The sequence below is a fragment of the Pocillopora verrucosa genome, chromosome 10 (assembly GCF_036669915.1).
Source record: "Pocillopora verrucosa isolate sample1 chromosome 10, ASM3666991v2, whole genome shotgun sequence".
NCBI classification, from domain to species: domain Eukaryota; kingdom Metazoa; phylum Cnidaria; class Anthozoa; order Scleractinia; family Pocilloporidae; genus Pocillopora; species Pocillopora verrucosa.
The window spans coordinates 7,334,131-7,354,439 of NC_089321.1; the positions used below are offsets into that span (position 1 = coordinate 7,334,131).

The window sequence follows — 20,309 nt, forward strand, 5'->3', positions numbered from 1 at the left end:
ATTTGTTATCTTACATGCACTAGTTTAATTTGCGTCTGTCTAAAAAAACCACAAAGTTAAGGGAAACGAAATTTTTTCCGAAATAGGCTAGTAGCTGTCAGCTGTTAAAACTGATATTACATAATCATGGTGCTATTTGCATTAAATGGCGTCTTGAATATTCTCCCAATTGGTACAAGCCGTAACCGGCGATAATTTGAAGTCATTTTGCTCGTCAATTTACTTTGCGGAGTTATCTGTGATGAACTTATTTCAAGACGATTGTTAAACGTCAAAATTCTTGACGCTTCGGAACGTAGAGATCAATAAATGTCAAGTGAATCCAGTTTTATTACCGTCGTTGTTAACGAATTTGGAAAAACTTAGAAGAACATTACAGGGATCAGTCGAGGGAAAGAAACCGCTGTTTTTCTCGTGTAAATATTACCCACGCAAAATAAAATTTTCTCTACATTTAAGCCGGTTTGCGCAGAAGAAAAAGGCATGGATCTTTGAATATCCGCATGATATGACTTAATACTTCATGTCGTTTTTACTCCATTTTATCATTCATAACGACCAGTCTTTTCACAGGCTAAGAAAATATTCGATGGGAAATTTTGGAGAATTTGTTATCTTACATGCACTAGTTTAATTTGCGTCTGTCTAAAAAACCACAAAAGTAAGGGAAACGAAATTTTGTCCGAAATAAGCTAGTAGCTGTCAGCTGTTAAAACTGATATTCCATAATCATAGCGCTATCTGCATCAAACGGCGTCTTGAATAAATTCCCAATTGGTAGAAGCCGTAACCAGCGATAATTTGAAGTCGTTTTGCTCGTCAATTTACTTTGCGGAGTTATATGTGATGAACTTATTTCAAGGCGATTATTAAAGGCGATTATTAAACGTCCAGTCCGTCAAAATTCTTGACGCTTCGGAACGTAGAAATCAATAAATGTCAAGTGAATCCAGTATTATTACCGTCGTTGCTAACAACTGGAATTTGGAAAAACTTAGAAGAACATTACAGGGATCAGGAGAAAAAATTTTTTTCTAGAAATATTTTCCAGAGTAAACCTACCGAAAAAGATTTTGGTTGAAATGTGATGTTTTGAGGAGACGAAGAGAGGAAGCTTGGGTACTGGTAAAGTAAATATCACGTGATGTTTTGGCGCGGAATTTATAAAAACCATTGTACTTCGTTGCTGGCAAAGTTGAAGGAAAATAATTGTCGCTTTTAAACATGGAAGAAAAACACTCACCTGAGCTTATTCGGTTTAAAAAACCTTCAGGAGTTATAAAATTGAAGATAAAAAAGAAGAAGCTGACTCAAAACTCATCAAAACGGATTTCAAACGCCTTGAAACCTATCAATGGACGAATTCAAGATGGACGCTCACAGGCGTTAAAGCGAGCGAATCCTTTTAAGTGTTCTCCGAGGAAAAAGGCGAATCTCTCCGCAGAAGGGAAAACTTCAGAATGCAGGCTGTTTAGTGCCCTCGATGGACTGGACGAGAATCAGGAAAATAGATCCACAAACACTGTTCATGAAACAAGTAATAACTCACAACAGCAAAATACTGGCAATAGCCTGGAAACTGACGTTGCTGATTCTCCACTAACTGTGGCTAAAGGGAAAATGGGCGAGAATGATGGTTCAGAATTTTTTCCTTTAGACTGGAGCTTAAAAACTAAAGTAAGATTTTCTTCTTCCAAGACGTTTAATTGGTGTGGGACATTGAAGACATTTGACGAAGGTGCTGGTATATCACATTTTGTTCGTTGCCAAACAAAGGAAATCGATTCAATTGGAAACGGTGCTTCTCATCCTGAATCATTTTGTTCCTTTACCAAAGTTTGGATGCACCCTTCTCTACCGTGGCGTAAATCAGCCGATGGTAGAACTAGTTTGAAAAGACATTTTCTAATCACGGAAGAAATGGCATCTTCTCTTCACCATGACTGGGTGTCCAGTTTTCGCTCCGTCTTCAACATGGTGCGCGTTGGTTTTTGTCCTTACTTTTATCTAGTTGCAAATCAGAACACTATGCTTTTTCAGGCAGCTGGAATAAACAGGGATGATGCAGTTCAAGTGGTTATAACACCCACGACCAAAGGTTTCCGGGATGCGTTGAGGAGTGAAGGTAAATCTACATCACTGTACAGGTTTATGAATAAAGGGAGAAACTTTCTAAAGAAACTGTGGTGCTGCGATATCCCTCTGACAAAGGGCTACAGCTCAAAACGTCAGCTTTTAAGCTCTTTAAGATGGCCAATTTATGTTATCAACTCAGTTGATAATACTTAATTACACTGTACAGATTAGTTTCATGGGTGCAATAATCATTGTAGAAATAGTTCATCGAAAACCTTTACCAGACACTTATAACCTTGAGCTGGTAACCTTGTACCTTTATATGTAGGTAACCAAGGTGATTTTATTCAAGATGAGACAATGATCCAATGAAAACAGCTGTTAGCAGTGAGATGATATAATATACACTTAAGTCTGGTCCCCATGGAAATAGTTAGTTTTGTTTTCCTGAGAGTCCTGATGTTTCCCTCAACTTTGTCTCGGGAAACATCAGAACTCTCAAGAAAACAATAACTAACTAGTTTCCCAAGGGACCATGCATAAGGTGCTTTGTTCTATATTTGGACTTTCTCTTAAACAATCATATGGCAAAAACATGCTGTTGTACATGTATTCAGCGTGCTTGCACAACTGCATAATTGTGTCCTGGTCAGGATTTTGATCAGGGGCATGTGACCAAGATCAACCAATCACAGTGCTCGTTTTGTTGAGTGAAAGTCCAGGAATATAACAATTTGATTTGAGCTCCAGAATATATTTGTATGTATGCTTACATGTACTGACCACAAGACAAGAAATGCTCCCAGGATGCCACTGGTTTTGAGTAAAATAACGGAGCTGCTGCAACCACTTGTTTAGAAAAGAATTTGTAAACATGATTGTAACATTTTAGATTTATTGTGTTTTTACAAATTTATATTCAATTACAGCAATTGAAGACTTTTCCTTGTTCACATAACCAATTGAACACCCATGGTTTGGGAAAACTCACCAAAATTATGCAAACAGTTAATGCATCATGGTTTAAGTAACACAATCTTGAGTTTTCCCAAAGTGCCCTGTGTTCACCTGATTTAAAGTGATTACAGGGCTAGCCCTCTAGTACTTGTGTTAACCTGGTTTCTTTTTTCAGGATGTATTGAATATAATCTACCTTGAAATTACCCAATCACCTAATCAGTAATTTTACCCTTCAAAGGCTATTTTTCTCTTGAATCTAATTTTCTTCATAATAACAATATTATATTATCACATCCCAGGAATTAACTTTACCATGCCGCACTTGGAAGTCAAAGGAAAGAAAGAGTCTGGGCCTGAATCTCAGGATGAGGACTCAGACGAAGAGGAAGATGCTGAGCTTGAGAATGATTCTGATGATGAGAGTATTGACAAGTGTGAGTGGCTAGAAAGCATGGGACTTGATAAGGAACAGTTTCCACTGTTAAACCCCAAAGTTGTTACACCACATCAGAGGAACAATCTAAGAAGCTTAGATCAACAACCAACTTCTACAGTGTTAGTGAGAGGAGTTGATACTCTTGCATTGTTTAACTTCCTTCTCAACTGTAAAAGTTTAACAGCCAACACTGGACCACAAGCTCAGGTGCCACCAACACTGCTGGCCCCTGTTGCATTTGAAGGAGCCACTTTAAAGGGTCTGAAGGTAAACCAAGGGACCACGAAGCATCAAAAAGCTAAGGCTATGGCACAGGTATAGGATACATTTGATTGATTTTCAATATTTCTTGACCTTATTCTTTACAGATGCTCTACCATCATGATAAGATCAATGATAATTCTTGCAACAATAAGGTAAAGGTTATGCTTTCTCTGGAGACTATTGGCCAAAACAGTAACATGTAACACAGTTTATTCTTGTTCCACTATTATGAAGCTACTAACAGTATTGCATAGTGATCCCCCTCCCCTCCGATGTTTTACTAGGTTTACCTGAAAATTTTATGTTGCCAATTTAAACTAAGTGGAAAGAGGAGAAGTATCTTACCTGAAAAACGCATGCTATGACAATAACTGTTTATGATGTCACTGGCAGTGCCTTTGGTCAATATGAAGTGAATCCTGTTCTTTGATTGGCTACCCCAACAGGCAAGATGGGCCTCTCTTGCCTGCTTGGGATTTCCCACTTTGATCCTGTGTGAAAATACATTGCATGGAAGGGACTTTAAATTTTTTTTTTTCAATTTTTGGACAGTGTGGGCAATGGAGTTGCAAAAAGCTGCAGAAGACAAGAAAAACAAAGAAAATATAAACTACTCTCATGGGTTTATTGTGCACAAAAAAAGAACTTGGTCAATATGTAGCCATCTTAATCAAACAAGCTTGGTCAATAACGCACATTTATTTCCAGCACTTCAGATGATTTGTTTAGTTTACTGTGAATTTTCATTGGTTCCTTAAGATGTTTTCATTGCTGTAATTGGTGACTATGATTCCTTAGGTTTTGCGTTTTTCAACTCTTAAATGAAGAGTGCTCTAATTGTGATGATATCCTTTTAGTTATACAGCCTGGAGATTTCTGGTCCAATCCTTCCTGGCTGTCTGTATGAACTGTGTCATCTACTGAGGGAATCACAAGGAGGAGACTTCAAAGCCACCTTCTTTGTGCACCAACCATCAGTAGCATTTAATGTCCCAAGCATTAAAACAGAGGAAAACTATATTCAGAGTGGGTGTAATTTACAGCAAAGCATCTCACATGGACAGTGGAGACACTACCTGGAGGCAGAAAAACTTAAGGAAATGTGTTTAAAAGACCTTAGCTGCAAAGACAAACTTTTCTCTTGGACAACTTGAGTAAGACACTGCAGCCATTTAAATAATTTTTCCACTGCAAGTACAGTCGTTTGAATTTAAAATGCAGCTGGATCTTAATGCAATCAATATTTACAGGGCAGCAGAAGTGTACTTGGCTTAACTAGATTCTAAAGGGATCTGAATTTTATGAAGGGAGCCTTTCTAACATAACCAAGAAACAAATGTTTTAATTTTATTATTTATGGTTTATACAGACAATAAATTATGAGTATCCATCCACAGACATGAAAATCATATTTTTCCAAATGTACAGCTTGACATGAAATGTTGTATTATAATTTTAGGACTAATTAGAAGTAAGAGGTACTTGTCTAATTGTTATCTAAAAATGGATAAATTGCTATCTGGTGCTTAAGTGTCATCAAAAGCTTGCTTTCCACCAGATGGAGATTTATTAGCTGCTTCAACAACCGGGGCCAAATCAATAAGGCCTCAATTTGCATATTTTATGATAAATAATAAAGTGTAACTGTCCATTCCACATTTTTTCTGTAAAGCAATCATGTATAACCAAAGGAGACTGTCACTTAAATAACCATATCTTCACAAACCACATCAGCATATGCATCAGTCATTTCTGCAAAATAAATACAAAACCCTCAGATTGGGAATGAAATCATTTGTTACCCTATAGTACTCATATCAGTCAAGGGCATATTAAGTATTCTGAGGACTCTTGATTGAATGCTTGCCATGCTACATGCTGTAATCAGTCATAAGGCTACTTAAGATTCCATATCACTTGAATACTCCATGCACTTGTACTTCAGTGTATTCAACACCGGCTGAGAGAATGTCAATACAACCAGAATTGTTTTAAAGTACAGAACAAAAACTTTTGCAAGTCTTTTTTCTCAAATGCCCGTGTTGCAAATTCTTGCTCAAAAAGTACTTTTCCCTTTTCCTTGAAGGTATTTCTGTCATCAAAACTTTTTTTCCACAACATCTGCCAATTATATTTCTGTCACCCAACAACTCAAATTGAAGTTAGCCTTTATGTGAACATTTAATAAAATAGACCTGAAACTTCCCTTTAATTTAATTAAAACATTAAAAAAAAAACCCTTATGAGGATGGGAAAAAGCTTTGTGGCCCTGCATGGTGCTAGCTGAAAGGAGAAAGGGATGGTTATAAATACATAAAATTGGTTTTAATGTAATAAGCAAAGCCTAAGGTCTGGATTAAGAGCCTACAACAAATAATAATAAAAAAATCAACCATACTTGAACACAGTTGAATGCTGATCCTTTCTTGGTTCCTGAGGAGGTTTGATGGAGGCCATGATTCTTCTTGCATAATCAGTGTGATGGATGCCAGCTTCTCTCAGAGCATTTTCAACCTTTAATCTTCTGTCTGCCGCCACCTAAAAGCAGCAACAAAGTTTCATGATTCCAGCTTCGACTGGCAATGAAACTTTCCATCTGGGATTGTTCTTTCAGGGTTACGTATCATAACTGAATTTGTTTATCACAGTGACTGACTAAATTTGTGGCAGATAAAGATAACAATGACATATTGAGTGCATTTAACCTTTTTTTCATCATATCCATGGACAGCAAAGAGAGGTTGTTGAAGGTCAAGTTCTTCCTCGTACATACTGGCCATACGTGCTTGGGATGCCTGGAAAATGGAAGAAACTAACATTGGTTCTAAGTACTGGCTTTTTTATTTTGTTGAAGTGACCCCTGTGGATGTTTTTGGGTCTGGATACAGGTTATGTGGTGTCTAGCTTTGATTCATGCAAACGAAGAGGGCTGAAAAGAATGAAAGATGATGGAGATTGGCACCTCGGGTAAGTTGTTGCTCCTAGGTGTTCAACCGATAACAAGAAATTAACAGGAGTTACAAGTTTCACATAAAGTAGTGTAATGGGGAAATGTTTGCTTCAAAATTACTGGCTTTATTCTGCTAAATCTTGCTACCAGAAGAAACAGCTATGACCATGGTTGTTAAATGCAATGACAGAGTTAGAAATGGATAACACACAGACAAAAACAGCTTTAAGTTACAACCCAAAGTACACATCAAATATTTGCATTGTTACATAATCTAACATTCACACATGCTACACTCACACCAGTGCCTCACATAGGACTCAGAATTGTTCTTTCTGACAAATTATTCACCTTTTCTTTCCTTTCCGACATGATTCATGCCTCTGGTAACCTTTTTTTCACCACTTACCTCTGTTTGTTTGTATAATCTCTCTGGATCGTCCTCTACATGAACTTGTACCTTAAGAAAAAAAATTAAAGATGACTTTTTACAATAATGGGAAATCTGTTTACCAAAAGACAATGTGAAGTCAAAAAAATGAAGTAAATAAAATTTGCCTTGTTCCAAACATGTGCTTTTGTAGCACAGAGGGAAGTAAGGCTCTACCCATATCTGAGGAGGGCACAGGCTCTAGCCTTGACAAAGCCTAAATTTTTTCAACTTCTGTTTTTTACAATTTCTTTAGTTTCACTTCACTTGTGAAGACCTTTTTTTCATTTTCATTCTAAAGTCGCTGAATGAAACAACAGCACTACCACATGCCTGTGCTCTAAGTTTATCCAGACGTCGTTGTTTTTCATTTTCTTGTTCAATAGCCAACTCTCTGGCTTTTTGCTTTTCTTCTTCCTGCAGTTTTAACTGCTCCTTGCGATACTGTACTCTGGAAAGACATTAAGTCAGTCAGTGATAGGAATGTTCATTGCACAGTTCTCTTGACCTTGTCTACAGGCTAATGTATGTTACTGGTTTGGCAATTGGTATCTCAGTAGCAGAGATGTGAAGTACTGGACCAAATTTAAAAATACACTAATCTTTTACCAACCAATTCCTAAAAGTACAAGAACTTAAAATTACAAGAAAGTTTTCAGAGGTGAAGATCTCAACATAAGTTGTACATAAAAAGAAAAATGGCTGCTAATTGAAGTAAATTGTGTTCATATGCTTAAGTAAGCTATGTAGGTGAGCTTTAGAAGACCAAATTTTTGTCAAGGACTGCAACTGCTAACCAGCTAATTCATAAGTATCAAACACTGGTAGATTTGAAGTTAAAAATGATTTAAATCATCATCATTTCTAAAAATATACAACAATAGAAACTGTACCTTTCTCTATCCCATGCAGCTTGCTCCACCATTTTTTCTTGAAGCTCAGCCAGTCTTTTTCTTTCCTCTTGGGCTGAAAGCTCTCTTTCTCTCTCTTTCAAATCTTTAAATTCCTGGATCTGCAAGAAAGTTTTTGCTACATCATACAAGAAGTTTCCATCCCACAAAAATACTAAAATGATTACACACACATCTTGATTTACTTCACAACCTACTTCAAGGGGTGATTGTCGGTCACTGTCAAACAAACACGAGACTCACCAATAATTTTAGCTGGAATTGGGCATGGATTTCTTTGCATTTTGCAAAAGAGGGCTATTGGTAAAAAGCAGGTACCGCTGAGTATTAAGTAGCTGCCATATTTTGCAATACCTGAGGTAGCCTTAGCTTAAAAATCCTAACAATTTTACTGTTTGCTCAAGCGTGTTTGTCCATGGGGTATATACATATCTTATTAGATGTTTTGGTGTGTAGTATTGCTGAGCATTTTTACAAGTTGTGCCATATTTTGACAAGCCTGTAAGCCAGGTAAACATATGACAACATGTAAAAATACACAGTGATACTATACACCAAAACATCTAATAAGACATTTATCATCCAACTGCTTTTTTTCTGCAAAGTCTTTCTGCTCATTTCCTACAAGGTGGAAAAAGCAAAGCAGATAGAGAAGCGTAGCATGCACAGCTGACTGGCTAAACATGATTTTTTTACAGTACAAAATAACCAACTGTCTAAATAAACATACAATATCGCAGGATATTTGTACATTATTTCACTCTATTAGGTGCAGTTGGATAATAAAATTATATACAAGTAGGTGATGCAAGAATTAATCTGTTAATTGACAAAATAATATTTATTCAATATCTTTAAATCAGCTTCATCATACCTGCCTATGTTTTTTATCTCTGAGCTTTCTTTCCCTTTCTTCAGCAGCCCTTAGTTGTTCTTCCTCTTCCTCTTGCTGTTTTTCAGCAATAGCAGCTTGCAGCTTTAGTGCCTCAAGCTTCTGTTCACGGAATGCAAGTACCTGTTGGAGGTTGAACACAAAAGTTAGAAGTATTGGTAGTAAAGACTGAATTGTACCTGTGAGCCTAGAGTCTTTCTACATGCATCACTCCCCAAGACCACATGGCCAGATTGTTCTGCAGTATTTCTACACTAAATTCAAATGAAATTCCAAAGAACTGCCCAGGACCAACCTTCTTATAGAGTTCTTGACAGATGTGTTCCTGTTTCTTTCTAGTTTTGGCTTTCTCTGTGGCTTCCTCATAAGCTGTCCATGCATCAATAAATGTTACCTTAACTTTTATGAGTAAATCTTGTCTATCATGCACCCAGGAACGAAGTGTGCTGGAAAACTGCTCTTGGTAAAATTTGTGTGCAACAAACCATTCTTCATGTTCAACCTAAAACATAATGTAACTTAAAAATTGACCTATTTCAGAATTGTGACTGAGTATCAAAAACATGTATTGAATTTATCATCAATGCCAAAATTTGATGGAAATGTTGTCATCTAGTAAAAAAAGAAAACCTCTTAGTACCAGCTGTGAGCGAGTCTTGTGTGAGATTTCCCTAAGCATCCTGTCAATATAGAGCATTCTTCTGTTTGGCAACTCAGGTGGGTACTGTTCCATTAGATGGACAAAGTGCAAATGATCATGCTTTGACCATCCTCCAGTGCTAGATCTAAAAGAAAAATAATTACACTGTCCTTAAATATCAATGCATCTCTTAATTCATATCTTTTTAATAATAACTAATAACTACATGTAGGTCCAGGGATTCCTGACTAAGGTCAATTGACATGTTTTTGCAGGTACCTCTCTCCATGCAGGAGTATTGTAAATATGTTATCAGAGAGCTGTCATGAAACCTAGTGAATACTGATGAGTGACCTACAAAGGCCTTACCAGTGCACCCAAGAGGAGAAACAGTACTCCTTGTCTCTCTATCAAAATGGGACAAGCTTTGTGAATTTGTTGAGACACTACCTCTTATAGACCAATATTAAAGTTCTGAATGGAATCATTTTGTTGACCGGTGATCCAGGAAACTAAGAAAAGGTAATCTCCAGGACAAAACGAGCTATTGAATATCATATACAAAATACTTGAAGAATTGCTGTGTTGTGTTCTTTAAGAATTATAAGCTAATCTAGCTCTGAATCACAGCAGGAGGGCAGTTTAAAGGTCTGACAGAAGATCCAGGAAAAGAAAAGGTGGCCCTTAGGTGAAGTAGCATTTCTGGTAAAAGTAATTTTACATGTAAATGCTAGTTAATATGAAACAAATTCAGGGACCAACTCTACAATCAAGACACTGGTCAGAATCAAGAAGATTTCCAAATAAGACTTTCATTCCACAAGTGATAAGGAGGGAGGAGGTGTGTGAAAATTGCCCTTAATTCAAGGATTTATGATACTTACTGTTTGACATTTTGATATTTCAGATTTAAGTACTCCAACTGAGCTTCATATTTCTTATCCAGAAGAAGGAACTCTTCCAAAACAGTATCCTTTAACTGTTCATCAGGACAGTCCAAATAAAATGCCTCATCAGGGATGCCTGTCTCTATACCAACATCAGACACCACTCCCAATCCTGTAATTTCATGCAATGATAAACTCTCCAGTTCTTGTTCAAGCTGTTCTTGTTCCATTTGAAGTTTGTCTATCACTATGCGCTGCTGCATTTTGACTGATTCCACAATGTTGAGCACATCTGCATGTTCTTTGTCAGCAACTCCTAGAAAGATTATCAAAAGCAGTATTAGAGATTAGGGTATCTGGGCAAGCTCAGCTTATTAAGTGTTTCTTTGCCACATGTTGGCAGCATCATCCTTCCTGAAAGAAATTATTACTCAGGGTTTAGCCATACCAATTTTAAAAGGCCAAACCTTGCATCTGCCAAATAAATTAATTAATTCACAATTTCCTACTGAGTGCCTATTTCATGTTGACCTTGAAGAGAGAACAAAATTTACATAGTAAACCTGAAAGATAAATGAAACACTGAGCACAACTTCCAGGATTTTATTGATAATTCTCCTATCTCGCTGCTACAGATTTCCTTGTAAATTAGTTACCAGTATTTGGTGTTAGATCAAGATAAAAACTACTACCTGATAAGTTTGAATATCCTCATTACCTGTTTACTGGATAATGTCAGGATATTACTGGGAGTTAAAGGGTTAAAACATGACCATGTCAATAGAACTTGCAAATTCTAAAAAATTGATTAAATAATTAAGAAATTAAAGGTTCTGACTGACCCATCACAATTCTGTCTCTGTTCTCTCCAAGCCAGAACTGCAAGTCTTCTCTTAAATCCCATAATGGTTGAATAGTGCTTTTCTTAAACTCAGTGCTGTCTTCACTAAGCACTTCCTCATAGATTTCCAGATCTTGAAAGAACTCCTTAATTGAGCTGTAATCAAGAGGACTTCCAGGTCTCAATGCATCAATTTCACTTTGTAGTTTTCGCTGTAAACTATGAAGTCTTATTTTTTCTTTTGACCAACAGGCTTTGTGCTGCTGAATAAGATTCTGTTCCTTTTTCTCTTTGTTAACTCTGGTTATCTTTTCTACTTTTTGAAAGGTTTTGTTTCCAGCAGCTTTCCTGAGCTGAGCGATGGCTTGAAGTTTGTCATAATCAGCTGGTCTATACTGATTACTACCATGTCCTTCTATAAAGCGGTTAACAAGTGAACTATCTGCAAAATGAGTAAAAATACCTGACTTCATATTTGAATACTTAGAAGAAAATTATCTTATCTCAGAACTTCAAGACTCGGCTTGTTACTTATACAACATAACACATTTTAAGGTTCTTTGCATCTTAACATGAGACCTGTGCCATTTCGAAAACACTAAAAAAATTAACATTTTACAATTGTCAAATAAGTCAGTCAGTTAGTAAGCTTAAGTAGGTAAGTAAATAAAAATATTTATCGGGGGCTCATAATTGTATACAAAACACTAATAAAACAGTGACCTTCACACAAATAAATGTATTAAAATCAAAGTATACATTACAAAAGACTTAAAATATCCTCCAAACAATAAAATCATAAAAAACAATGTAAATATGCAGAGTGAAATAATTTCATTTAAAAGCTGCTGCTGATCTTTGGAAATCATTTAACAATTTTGTTATTTGATCCCTACCTGCGGCCCCGATGGCAGTTCTGTGGAAGTTCACAAACTTCCTAAGATCCCGTCCACTCATTAAGTAAAAGTCAGGGACCTACATGATTACATTTCTTGAAAAATCGCTCAGTGACAACCGTCTCTACTGTCAACAACATTTTTACCCGGGCGCCATTTTGAAACTTCAAATAGACCTCGTTTTCATTCTAACAAAGTACCAACTTTCGTCTCGTTCTCATGCTATCCAAGATGGCGTCAAGTAGGCCTTCGAGCAGAAGTAAAAAACCGAAGCGTCCATCTAGCCCTGCCGTGGCCTCCGCTCCTCCAAGCAAGCGAAAAAGACCTTTAACTGTAAGTTAATCTATTTGTAAAACATTTAAATTCAGTTTTGTAATGTTTTCTTTTGCTTTAGCCCTGTGTAGCTGACGAGTTAGATTCAACATCAAGTAGTCCGTCATCATATAGTGCTGTCAGCGAGGCCAGTACTCAGCCAAACGGCCACTTTGTGTTCAAAGATTCTAATTTCGAAGTAAGTTTGGTAACTATACTATAAATTTTTTTGTAGTAAAAATAAGCGGTAATTTGTGTCTTCTCAAAGATGTATATGATTAAAACATATGATAAATTTTGTTCATACTTCAGCATTCTGGTGTCAATGCAGGCAAGAAAAGGATATGGAAAAATTTAAAACAAATAATGACGTTAGAAAGGGGACTGCCATGGAAACAAGATGATCCAACATGTAAGTAGCCCAGCTTATGGTTATCATTTATTTTATCTCTCAGTCAGTTTATGCGCCATGATTGGTCAACTTAGCCAGCCGTATTTCACAATTTGGCCCACAAATTTTTTTATTTTTTTAATTGAAATCTTTCCTCCTCTTCCATTTGAACTCAAAGATACAATAAATATTTTACTAACCTTATTTTCTTGGTCCATACCGTACGTTACAGAACTTTTCAGTCCAAACTATTTTACCTTAGGACCAGCAACAAATGATCTTCTAAGGAAAATAGGTATTAAAAATAAGTACATGTGCACCTTTTGGGAAGCTGAATTAGAGAACCTAACTCACCTGTTTTGATTTTGTACCATTTGGCAAAAGTTTAAGTAATGGTTGATAAATGACAAACACTTTGCAACACTACAGGATACAGACCTTATCAGAACTTATCCTTCATAATTGGTTTGAGACCTAATGCTTTCAAAAACAAAAAAATCCATCTCTATTTTTAGTTGAGAGATATTTGATCCAAATTTGTTGAATAGGAGATTGAGTCCCCAGTTCAGTGTTTTCTCTTCCTTTATAACCTCATTTTCACTGTCTCACAAATTGTCTCTTGAGCCTCTTTCCTCTGGCATTTTATGTTAAAACAGCCTACAGTAGGTTAAAGCGAAAAGCCATGTAGTTGTATCCTCTTAATTTTTTTTTTCTCTTAAGTGATGTCCATATAGTATTGTCTGTAATTTAAATGTATCACAAAATAATAGTAATTATAATAATAATAATGAAAAAAGGAAGTTACAAATTCTCAGTTTTTTTACCTGGATTTATGGTCCCTCACACATTGTGTTGAAGGGCTCTAACTCTAAGCAGAAAAAAACTTGGTCCATAAGTTACAGTGCAGACCTCAAACTCAGTTAGTAAATGGTATCTCTTGAGCCCTAAGGTACACCAAGGGTTAAGCTGGATAGAATGTTAGGCATGACTTGGTTTTTCAGTAGTAATCTCATTTTGTATCTCTAGACAGCAGCATAGATGCCCCACCTTCATTCAAACCAGCCAAAAAATATGCTGACCTCTCTGGCTTACCAGTAAGTGGTATTTGAATGACATTCCCATTTTTAAGTATTTATTTGTAAATAGTCTTGATAGTTCACTGGCTCCTTGTCATCGTGTCTGAACAAGTCAGATGCAAGAGATGATGAAGTGTCAGATTTTATTGACTTGAGTGAAAAGGAATCAGTGTAAAATTGTTTTTTGGCAGAGAAATACAATGTAGTTTTACACTGACAGAGTCTGATTGTGTGTTCTGTTTATGTTTTTCGTCATTTATGAAATGTAGGTTTAATTTAGCTAATCCAGCCTCTGACCTTGTGTTATGATCTGTTTTAGTTTTTTTCTTCTGGATTGTTATTTTTTGTGTAAATTAGGAGCAAACTTTTTGGCAGATCAAGGTGACTGACTGTCCTGCAGGGAACTAGTTTTTGTTAACTATCCTCTTTAAGCACTAGAGCATTAACAAGGAGAAGAAACAATTATTTCAACTTAAACAGTTTTGCAGGTAGTTGTACAGAGTTGTACTTTTTCACGTGTGTACATTATGTGTGGGGATTGTGACCAGTCTGCAAAGATCAGAGCTACAAAAATGTTAGGCTGCAGGGCATTTAAGATTTTTGTCAAGGATAAAAAAATCAAATTCTTGTCCTTTTCAGGCTAAATACAAAGACCCGAGAACTGGAATACAATACAACAACTCCATGGAATTTGGTTCAATTCGTAGTTTGCCTATGGATATTGTCAGCGGGTATCTGACCTTGCGGAAAGCGGCACCTACATGAATTAAGTTAATTGTATATGGAATTTTGGATGTTAATTTAATCATGTAAATAGTTGAAATAAAAAAAGAACTCAAGTTATTTCTGTGAAATAGTGTGTCTTTCCTTGAGTTGGTTTTTGATTTTGATGCATAAAAAACAAAGTGCTTAGTTTCAAGAAATTTTATTCAGCTTTCTTTCAAGCCCCATTTCCCTTCACCCTTTCGTCATCCCTCTTCAAGGATGCAATGATGTCACATCACCTGTCACGCAATCCCGCGATAAACCTGGTAACAACATGGCAGGCGATGAGCACCGTGTAAACAAAGGCAAATTTTACCTGCGAGGTGAAGGTATGAACGATAAGTCGAGGGAACTTTACGAAAGAAACGCTTTGGGGAACATTGTCTCGCACCTATTTCCGGGGTATGGAGAGTTCTATGCGGTTCCGTGGACAGCAAAGAAAGAGATTTTCGAACTTTTGTCAGTGTTCGTCAAAAATGGTTGTGATACTTTCGAATACGTTGGAAGTTTACGTAAGAATGGGGGAATCTTGGCGGAAGAGACGAGTGACTTATTGCATGTTTTGAAGCCTCATATGCACAGTAGCTCAAAGAAAGAAGTAAACAGATATTTAACTGCGCTAAAGCAACCATTTTCGCGCCGTGTGAGTGAACTTTTTATTAATGACTTTGTTGGCCGTCCAGAGGGAAAGATTTTTGGCTGGATCGATTTAGGGACAACGCAGATTGAGTACGTGGACCCTGTTAAGCTTACTGCGAGAGTGAACAAGTCGAGAATTGATCAAGAGTGTTCGCAGCTTGCGGGGAAAACACACATATACGTAATTTGTAAGGTGGGGATAGCCATTGACTTACAGTGATTTTCCAGCTAATATTTTCTCATATGATATCTTCCGAATTATTAGCTCCATATGTTGGTGGTCTTTCCTAGGGGGCTCTGTATACTCTCCTAACCTTAAGATAAATAATGAAAAATATCCAATCCTGTGGACCTACATGTGCCCGAGGTGTTGTTACATACAGTGTTGCCCTTAATAATAGTCAGAGGGATTCAAACCACGAGCAAACTTGAGTGGACCTACATGTGCCCGAGGCAAATGGTGGGTGTTAAATTAAACTGGCTCCCAAGGGTTTTTTTTTTTTAAAGGAGAGGATGATTGCAATCGGTTCAGCAGGGTGCAGAATGTAATCTGAAATGAAATATTTCGTGAAAAGGAAAGGATATGAAGTTTGGAATCTTCATGGTAATTGTGAAGAACAGCTCCTTGAAAAACCTGGTTGGCTGACAGTTGACCAACCTTCGGCTGACAGGTTATAATTACCAATTGACAATATTCTCGGATACCTATGGGCCAACAAGTTTACTTAAAATTGTCGGCCAACAAGTTTTTCAAGGGAGTTGTTCTTCACAATTACAGCCTTCTGGATGCACCCTTTGTGTTTTTTAATCATTTTGTACATGCATTTATTAAGAACACCCTCATGATAGGAAAATTTTCCCCTTGGACAAACAAAACAAAGCAACTCTTTCTAAATATGCTTTGTTTGGAGGTCTCTGTTCAAGATTTCCTAAAAGGCAAGATATTTTTTGGTTCTTTGTTATTATTTAATGTTAAGAGACTACTAACACATTTTAAACAACATACAAACAAAAAATTAGACTGGTGTAAAATTTGTAAATGTATGGTTGCCTACCCTACCATTATGTAATCAGTGTGTAACCCAAATTAACATAAATACTACCATAACCGTTCTTCATTTCAACAGAATTTTTCACTTTGTTTGTAGGTATGTGACTCTGAAAGACTCCATTACTATCCAGCTGTAGAATACAGATCAAATTTGTGGCTTGGTAATGATAAATCATTACTAGAAAACCAAATCAGACTTTGCACCAAGTCTTTGGATAGATGTTGTATTTCTCTGGATGTGAGAGGTCCAAGAGCATTAAGTGTCTGCCGCATCCCACTGACCTGTGGTGGGATACTTGGTATACCCATGTATGATGTCAAACTTACCTCAACAAACTGTTTTAGGACAGATTGGGAAGGAAAAACGTTTTTTGCTCAAGGTAAACTCGTTCATTGCTTACATTCTCAAAGATGAAGGGCAGCCAAATGTAAATCAGGTTCTCATGCAGGCATTCTACGGCCCTAAATTGCGTCTACACAATTACTCATGAGACTGAGCTGTTTATCTGTTTGTGTTTGATACAATTTGGAAAAGCTGCAAATAGTGAGCAACATAATCTATAAACAGTGAAAAAGTGCCCTCTTAGCTCTTTCCTCCTGGCTAATATGATCAATTAGCTGGGATATGTGTTCCACTTAATTGAGGATACATCTACCTTAGTTTGTATGCTGTTACAAGATGTGATGTTTCACTGAGCTGATCTTTCCTGTATGATATACACAGTATCTTGTTTCACCATCTACAATTAGGTCTTTTGCCTCACTGACGATTTTTTTCAACTGTCCATCCTTATAGGATGTTGACTGACTGCTGTCAGATCTGGCAGAACTTCTAAAGACCTGTATGTGAGCTTAAGATTTGCTGCACTGGACACAGTGCAAGTAGATTATAACATTCTTAGGACCTTGCGGGATATCATAAACTGCAATACAGAAAACTTTATAGCCAGTGAACACCTGGTACTGAATACTGAGCATAAAAACCAGTGACAGCATTTGGTAATCATTTAATTTACTTTTAAAGTCACTGGTTTTAATGAATCATTTGGTTTGTAGTGCTAATTTCTGTTTACATTTTACAGTCATACTGTGAGATTATTCTGGGAAACTTTACATTATTGAAACAGGGAACATATAACTAAAAAACTCATACACTTTCATGTGATACTTTAGAACTTGATTTTGAGTTTGTTAACTGGTTGACATCCCAAGTACAAGGCATGAGAACCAAACATTTCTGGCAGCCTGCACTGAGAAAGCTGTTTAGTTTTCCTGCAATAGATGATAGACAGGTGGCACTGGAGTTTTTGCTTGAAACCATGAAGAAATTTCAGGTAATCATTTATTATAATATTGTGTGTAGTATAGCTTGTAGAACAGGTGCTGGGATAGGTGGGTAAGATTGGGTCTCACTGACTTTCAGTGTTTATTGAGCAGGCTCTTAAACTTTTAACTATGAGGTAATGTGCACTAGTCGTGGAGAAGCTAACAACAGTCAGCAATGTCTCAAAATTAAAGCCTGGGCTTGGGTCATCATCAGCATAGTCATTTAAAAAGTTCTTTTCTCTTGTGAATGGATTTACTCCTTGAAATGGATTGGTCAAATCAGCTGTCAGTGACGTTGTTTTTTTGTGACAGTCAATATGCTGGCTTATTATGCTGGCTTAATACTTTATCTTTTTGTGGTGAATACATAATTTGTGAGGTAAATAACTCATGCAAAAAGGTGTTTGGGTTATTTAATGTGGAGAGAACAAGGCAGCTTAAGTTGTGGACAGACTTTTTTGAACTGAATTTTGTCTTATGCATTTCTTTGCAGACAGAGGAGGAAGGTAACATCCAACTGGTTGATCTGTCCTTTGTGATTTCCAATCCCCCTCCATGTTTGATGTCCAGTCCATTTATCCTAGCCTCATTTCTGAGAGGGGCTGGTATTATCTTGACTTCCTCTCAGGAGGCTGATGATGGTGAGAGATATGAAGAACAAGTAGTATTTCAACCAGAAAATTGCCAAGAGTATTTGGGAATTTTGGAAGCTCTTCTCACAGTGCTTGTGAAAGGTATGTCTTAGAACAGCTTCGGCCACTCATAATGTGTAGCAGTGGCAGTATTAAGTGAAGGGCTAAATTGATTAAGGTTAGCGGCCACTGACTCAGGTTTGCCAAGGTCTCCGCGCTTAAGGTAAATTCAACGGAGAAAAAACTTTGCGATTACATTCTAACAGGCGCGGGCCCGAGTTAAAAATCGTCCTAACTTTTGAAATAGGCTACAGAACAGTAGCCCTTTGAATTATTGCTAATTTCTTTCTGGCCACAGAATTGAGGAAGATGTTTTTTTTAAAACAGTTTGAAACTGCCCTCCGCACTTTGAAGTAAAACTGATTTTAACTCTCACCTAGGTGTTGTAACAGAAGAGCAGGGAAAATGCGTTTCCCAGCTTCTTGCTACAGAAGTAGTCTCTCTACAAGAACTGGTACGTGATTTTCATCCCAAGACCTCACCAAAAATAATCAGATATACAGTTTACAAAGCTTTCGATAATTTACAACTTCTAATACTCTGGCGCCATCGATTCAGTCAGTGTAGCGTTGTCTAGTCAAAAGTTTTTTTTGTATTTAACGGAAGCTTTCAGTTTTCAGACTTTCAGTCTCAGGCATCTTTTTTATGTGAAAATGAGTTTTGACAATATGTATTTTTATACAGAGACAACCACCTTAAAATAATTTTACATTGCTTTGCCAAAAGGAAACCCGTTTTTATAATCTACGAAGCCGCATACGGAAAAAGGGGTGTGTATGGAAATAGTTGTAATATCAGTCAACTGAAAAAATAACTTTCTTTCAATTCTGTTTGTTTTGTGTTTTAGTTTTACACGCAGATGGGCTGCATATGCTCGCCATGGAAAAGCCTAGACCCATGCGAAAAGCCTTTGTCGGAATTATGGAAAAATCCCTCAAGGACAAGAAATTTCCTGAAAAGCCTGGGACTTCAAGAGATTTACCAAGGAAACCAAGTGGTTGTTATCTGCCCCCAGAGCTGCCAGTTACTGAACATTTTAGCGTTATTTTTCGGAAACATCGACTAAGAAATGATACCGCGCCGTGATAGGTTACAGTCTCTCTTTCCACATGTACTCGCTCAGTACTGAAGCATTTTACCGTTCACTGATTCCGATCGTCATTAAACTATGATTTCTGCTTCGCCCTGCGCTTGCAAGAAATCTGTTGCATATATTTCTTCTGAGAAAAACTTTCTCACTTGCCAAGAGTTAGGTTCCGATCGCTCAATATTTATTATATTAGTTGCACTAATCTGTTTTTAAGTCTGTGTTTTTTATTTAATTATGATTTATACACGGTAAAAAAATTTATGTGGATATTCCGTCTCCATGGTGAACATAACATGCCTTTTATCTTGGCTTCAAAAAAATTTCATAACATTTCCGAGGCCTTGGAGAAAGTGTCTAAGAATTTATATTCTCTGCCCATCTTTATATATATTTCAGTGGAGAGGGAGTTTGTTTGCAGATCAAGGCTGATTAACTTTTTGCTTTTTCGAGAAAAGTCTTCTATTCGACACCAATCACTTGTGAAACAGAATGTCGTGTCTTAGTTCCCAGAATACGTCCAATATAATCTGATTTTTTTTGTTTTCGTATTTTTGTGCGTCAAAATATTACGTGCGACGAAAATATCTTCAATTTTCAATTTCAATTCCGAGCAATTTGAATATTTACTTTAATATGACCTGATATAATGTCAAGATAAACATGACAGTGTTGATAATGGACTAGAAATGTCGTGTTATTTTATTGTTGACGTTCTGTGTTTCTTGGCAAACCAGGCCTGTATCGAGGCAGATGTATTTTTATAATAAAAAATAACAGTCAGACG

The 20,309-nt window shown here is 36.8% G+C and overlaps 4 protein-coding genes across 4 annotated transcripts; 3 read left to right on the forward strand and 1 right to left on the reverse strand.

Moving 5' to 3' along the window:
• Positions 1 to 1,196: 1,196 nt before the first annotated feature.
• LOC131771193 (protein downstream neighbor of son homolog) lies at positions 1,197 to 4,923 on the forward strand. The gene is made up of 3 exons (XM_059086970.2): positions 1,197 to 2,125; positions 3,336 to 3,787; positions 4,594 to 4,923. Exons 1-3 carry the CDS (start codon positions 1,225 to 1,227, stop codon positions 4,888 to 4,890), a joined length of 1,650 nt encoding a protein of 549 aa, XP_058942953.2. The 5' UTR covers positions 1,197 to 1,224; the 3' UTR covers positions 4,891 to 4,923.
• A 147-nt stretch (positions 4,924 to 5,070) lies between these two features.
• Positions 5,071 to 12,338, reverse strand: LOC131793440 (coiled-coil domain-containing protein 148). Its single transcript, XM_059110857.2, has 12 exons — positions 12,184 to 12,338; positions 11,289 to 11,729; positions 10,444 to 10,762; positions 9,560 to 9,704; positions 9,215 to 9,421; positions 8,902 to 9,042; positions 8,010 to 8,128; positions 7,450 to 7,567; positions 7,096 to 7,146; positions 6,442 to 6,531; positions 6,135 to 6,274; positions 5,071 to 5,488 (listed from the first exon to the last, which is right to left on the reverse strand). The coding sequence occupies exons 1-12, from the start codon at positions 12,242 to 12,244 to the stop codon at positions 5,479 to 5,481; spliced, it is 1,842 nt and encodes a 613-aa protein (XP_058966840.2). The 5' UTR covers positions 12,245 to 12,338; the 3' UTR covers positions 5,071 to 5,478.
• Positions 12,339 to 12,401: 63 nt separating this feature from the next.
• LOC131793438 (INO80 complex subunit C) lies at positions 12,402 to 14,805 on the forward strand. Its single transcript, XM_059110855.2, has 5 exons — positions 12,402 to 12,516; positions 12,578 to 12,694; positions 12,808 to 12,907; positions 13,913 to 13,980; positions 14,602 to 14,805. The coding sequence occupies exons 1-5, from the start codon at positions 12,403 to 12,405 to the stop codon at positions 14,725 to 14,727; spliced, it is 525 nt and encodes a 174-aa protein (XP_058966838.2). The 5' UTR covers position 12,402; the 3' UTR covers positions 14,728 to 14,805.
• Positions 14,806 to 14,999: 194 nt separating this feature from the next.
• On the forward strand, positions 15,000 to 20,288 carry LOC131793437 (uncharacterized). The gene is made up of 6 exons (XM_059110854.2): positions 15,000 to 15,559; positions 16,515 to 16,797; positions 17,591 to 17,751; positions 18,237 to 18,477; positions 18,816 to 18,889; positions 19,283 to 20,288. The coding sequence occupies exons 1-6, from the start codon at positions 15,002 to 15,004 to the stop codon at positions 19,499 to 19,501; spliced, it is 1,536 nt and encodes a 511-aa protein (XP_058966837.2). The 5' UTR covers positions 15,000 to 15,001; the 3' UTR covers positions 19,502 to 20,288.
• The last annotated feature ends 21 nt before the right edge of the window (positions 20,289 to 20,309 follow it).

Bases quoted from the DNA above. Each gene is read 5' to 3' on its own strand.
- LOC131771193 (XM_059086970.2), top strand. From the start codon at position 1,225: ATGGAAGAAAAACACTCACCTGAGCTTATTCGGTTTAAAAAACCTTCA. The intron at 2,126-3,335 runs GTAAATCTACAT...ATCACATCCCAG, and splicing joins GGATGCGTTGAGGAGTGAAG to GAATTAACTTTACCATGCCG. The intron at 3,788-4,593 runs GTATAGGATACA...ATATCCTTTTAG, and splicing joins AAGCTAAGGCTATGGCACAG to TTATACAGCCTGGAGATTTC.
- LOC131793438 (XM_059110855.2), top strand. From the start codon at position 12,403: ATGCTATCCAAGATGGCGTCAAGTAGGCCTTCGAGCAGAAGTAAAAAA. The intron at 12,695-12,807 runs GTAAGTTTGGTA...TTCATACTTCAG, and splicing joins TCAAAGATTCTAATTTCGAA to CATTCTGGTGTCAATGCAGG. The intron at 13,981-14,601 runs GTAAGTGGTATT...TGTCCTTTTCAG, and splicing joins CTGACCTCTCTGGCTTACCA to GCTAAATACAAAGACCCGAG.
- LOC131793437 (XM_059110854.2), top strand. From the start codon at position 15,002: ATGGCAGGCGATGAGCACCGTGTAAACAAAGGCAAATTTTACCTGCGA. The intron at 17,752-18,236 runs GTAATCATTTAT...ATTTCTTTGCAG, and splicing joins AAACCATGAAGAAATTTCAG to ACAGAGGAGGAAGGTAACAT. The intron at 18,478-18,815 runs GTATGTCTTAGA...ACTCTCACCTAG, and splicing joins TCTCACAGTGCTTGTGAAAG to GTGTTGTAACAGAAGAGCAG.
- LOC131793440 (XM_059110857.2), bottom strand. From the start codon at position 12,244: ATGAGTGGACGGGATCTTAGGAAGTTTGTGAACTTCCACAGAACTGCC. The intron at 9,043-9,214 runs GTTGGTCCTGGG...AACCTCCAACAG, and splicing joins GTCAAGAACTCTATAAGAAG to GTACTTGCATTCCGTGAACA. The intron at 6,532-7,095 runs GTAAGTGGTGAA...TCCATTTTCCAG, and splicing joins GATTATACAAACAAACAGAG to GCATCCCAAGCACGTATGGC.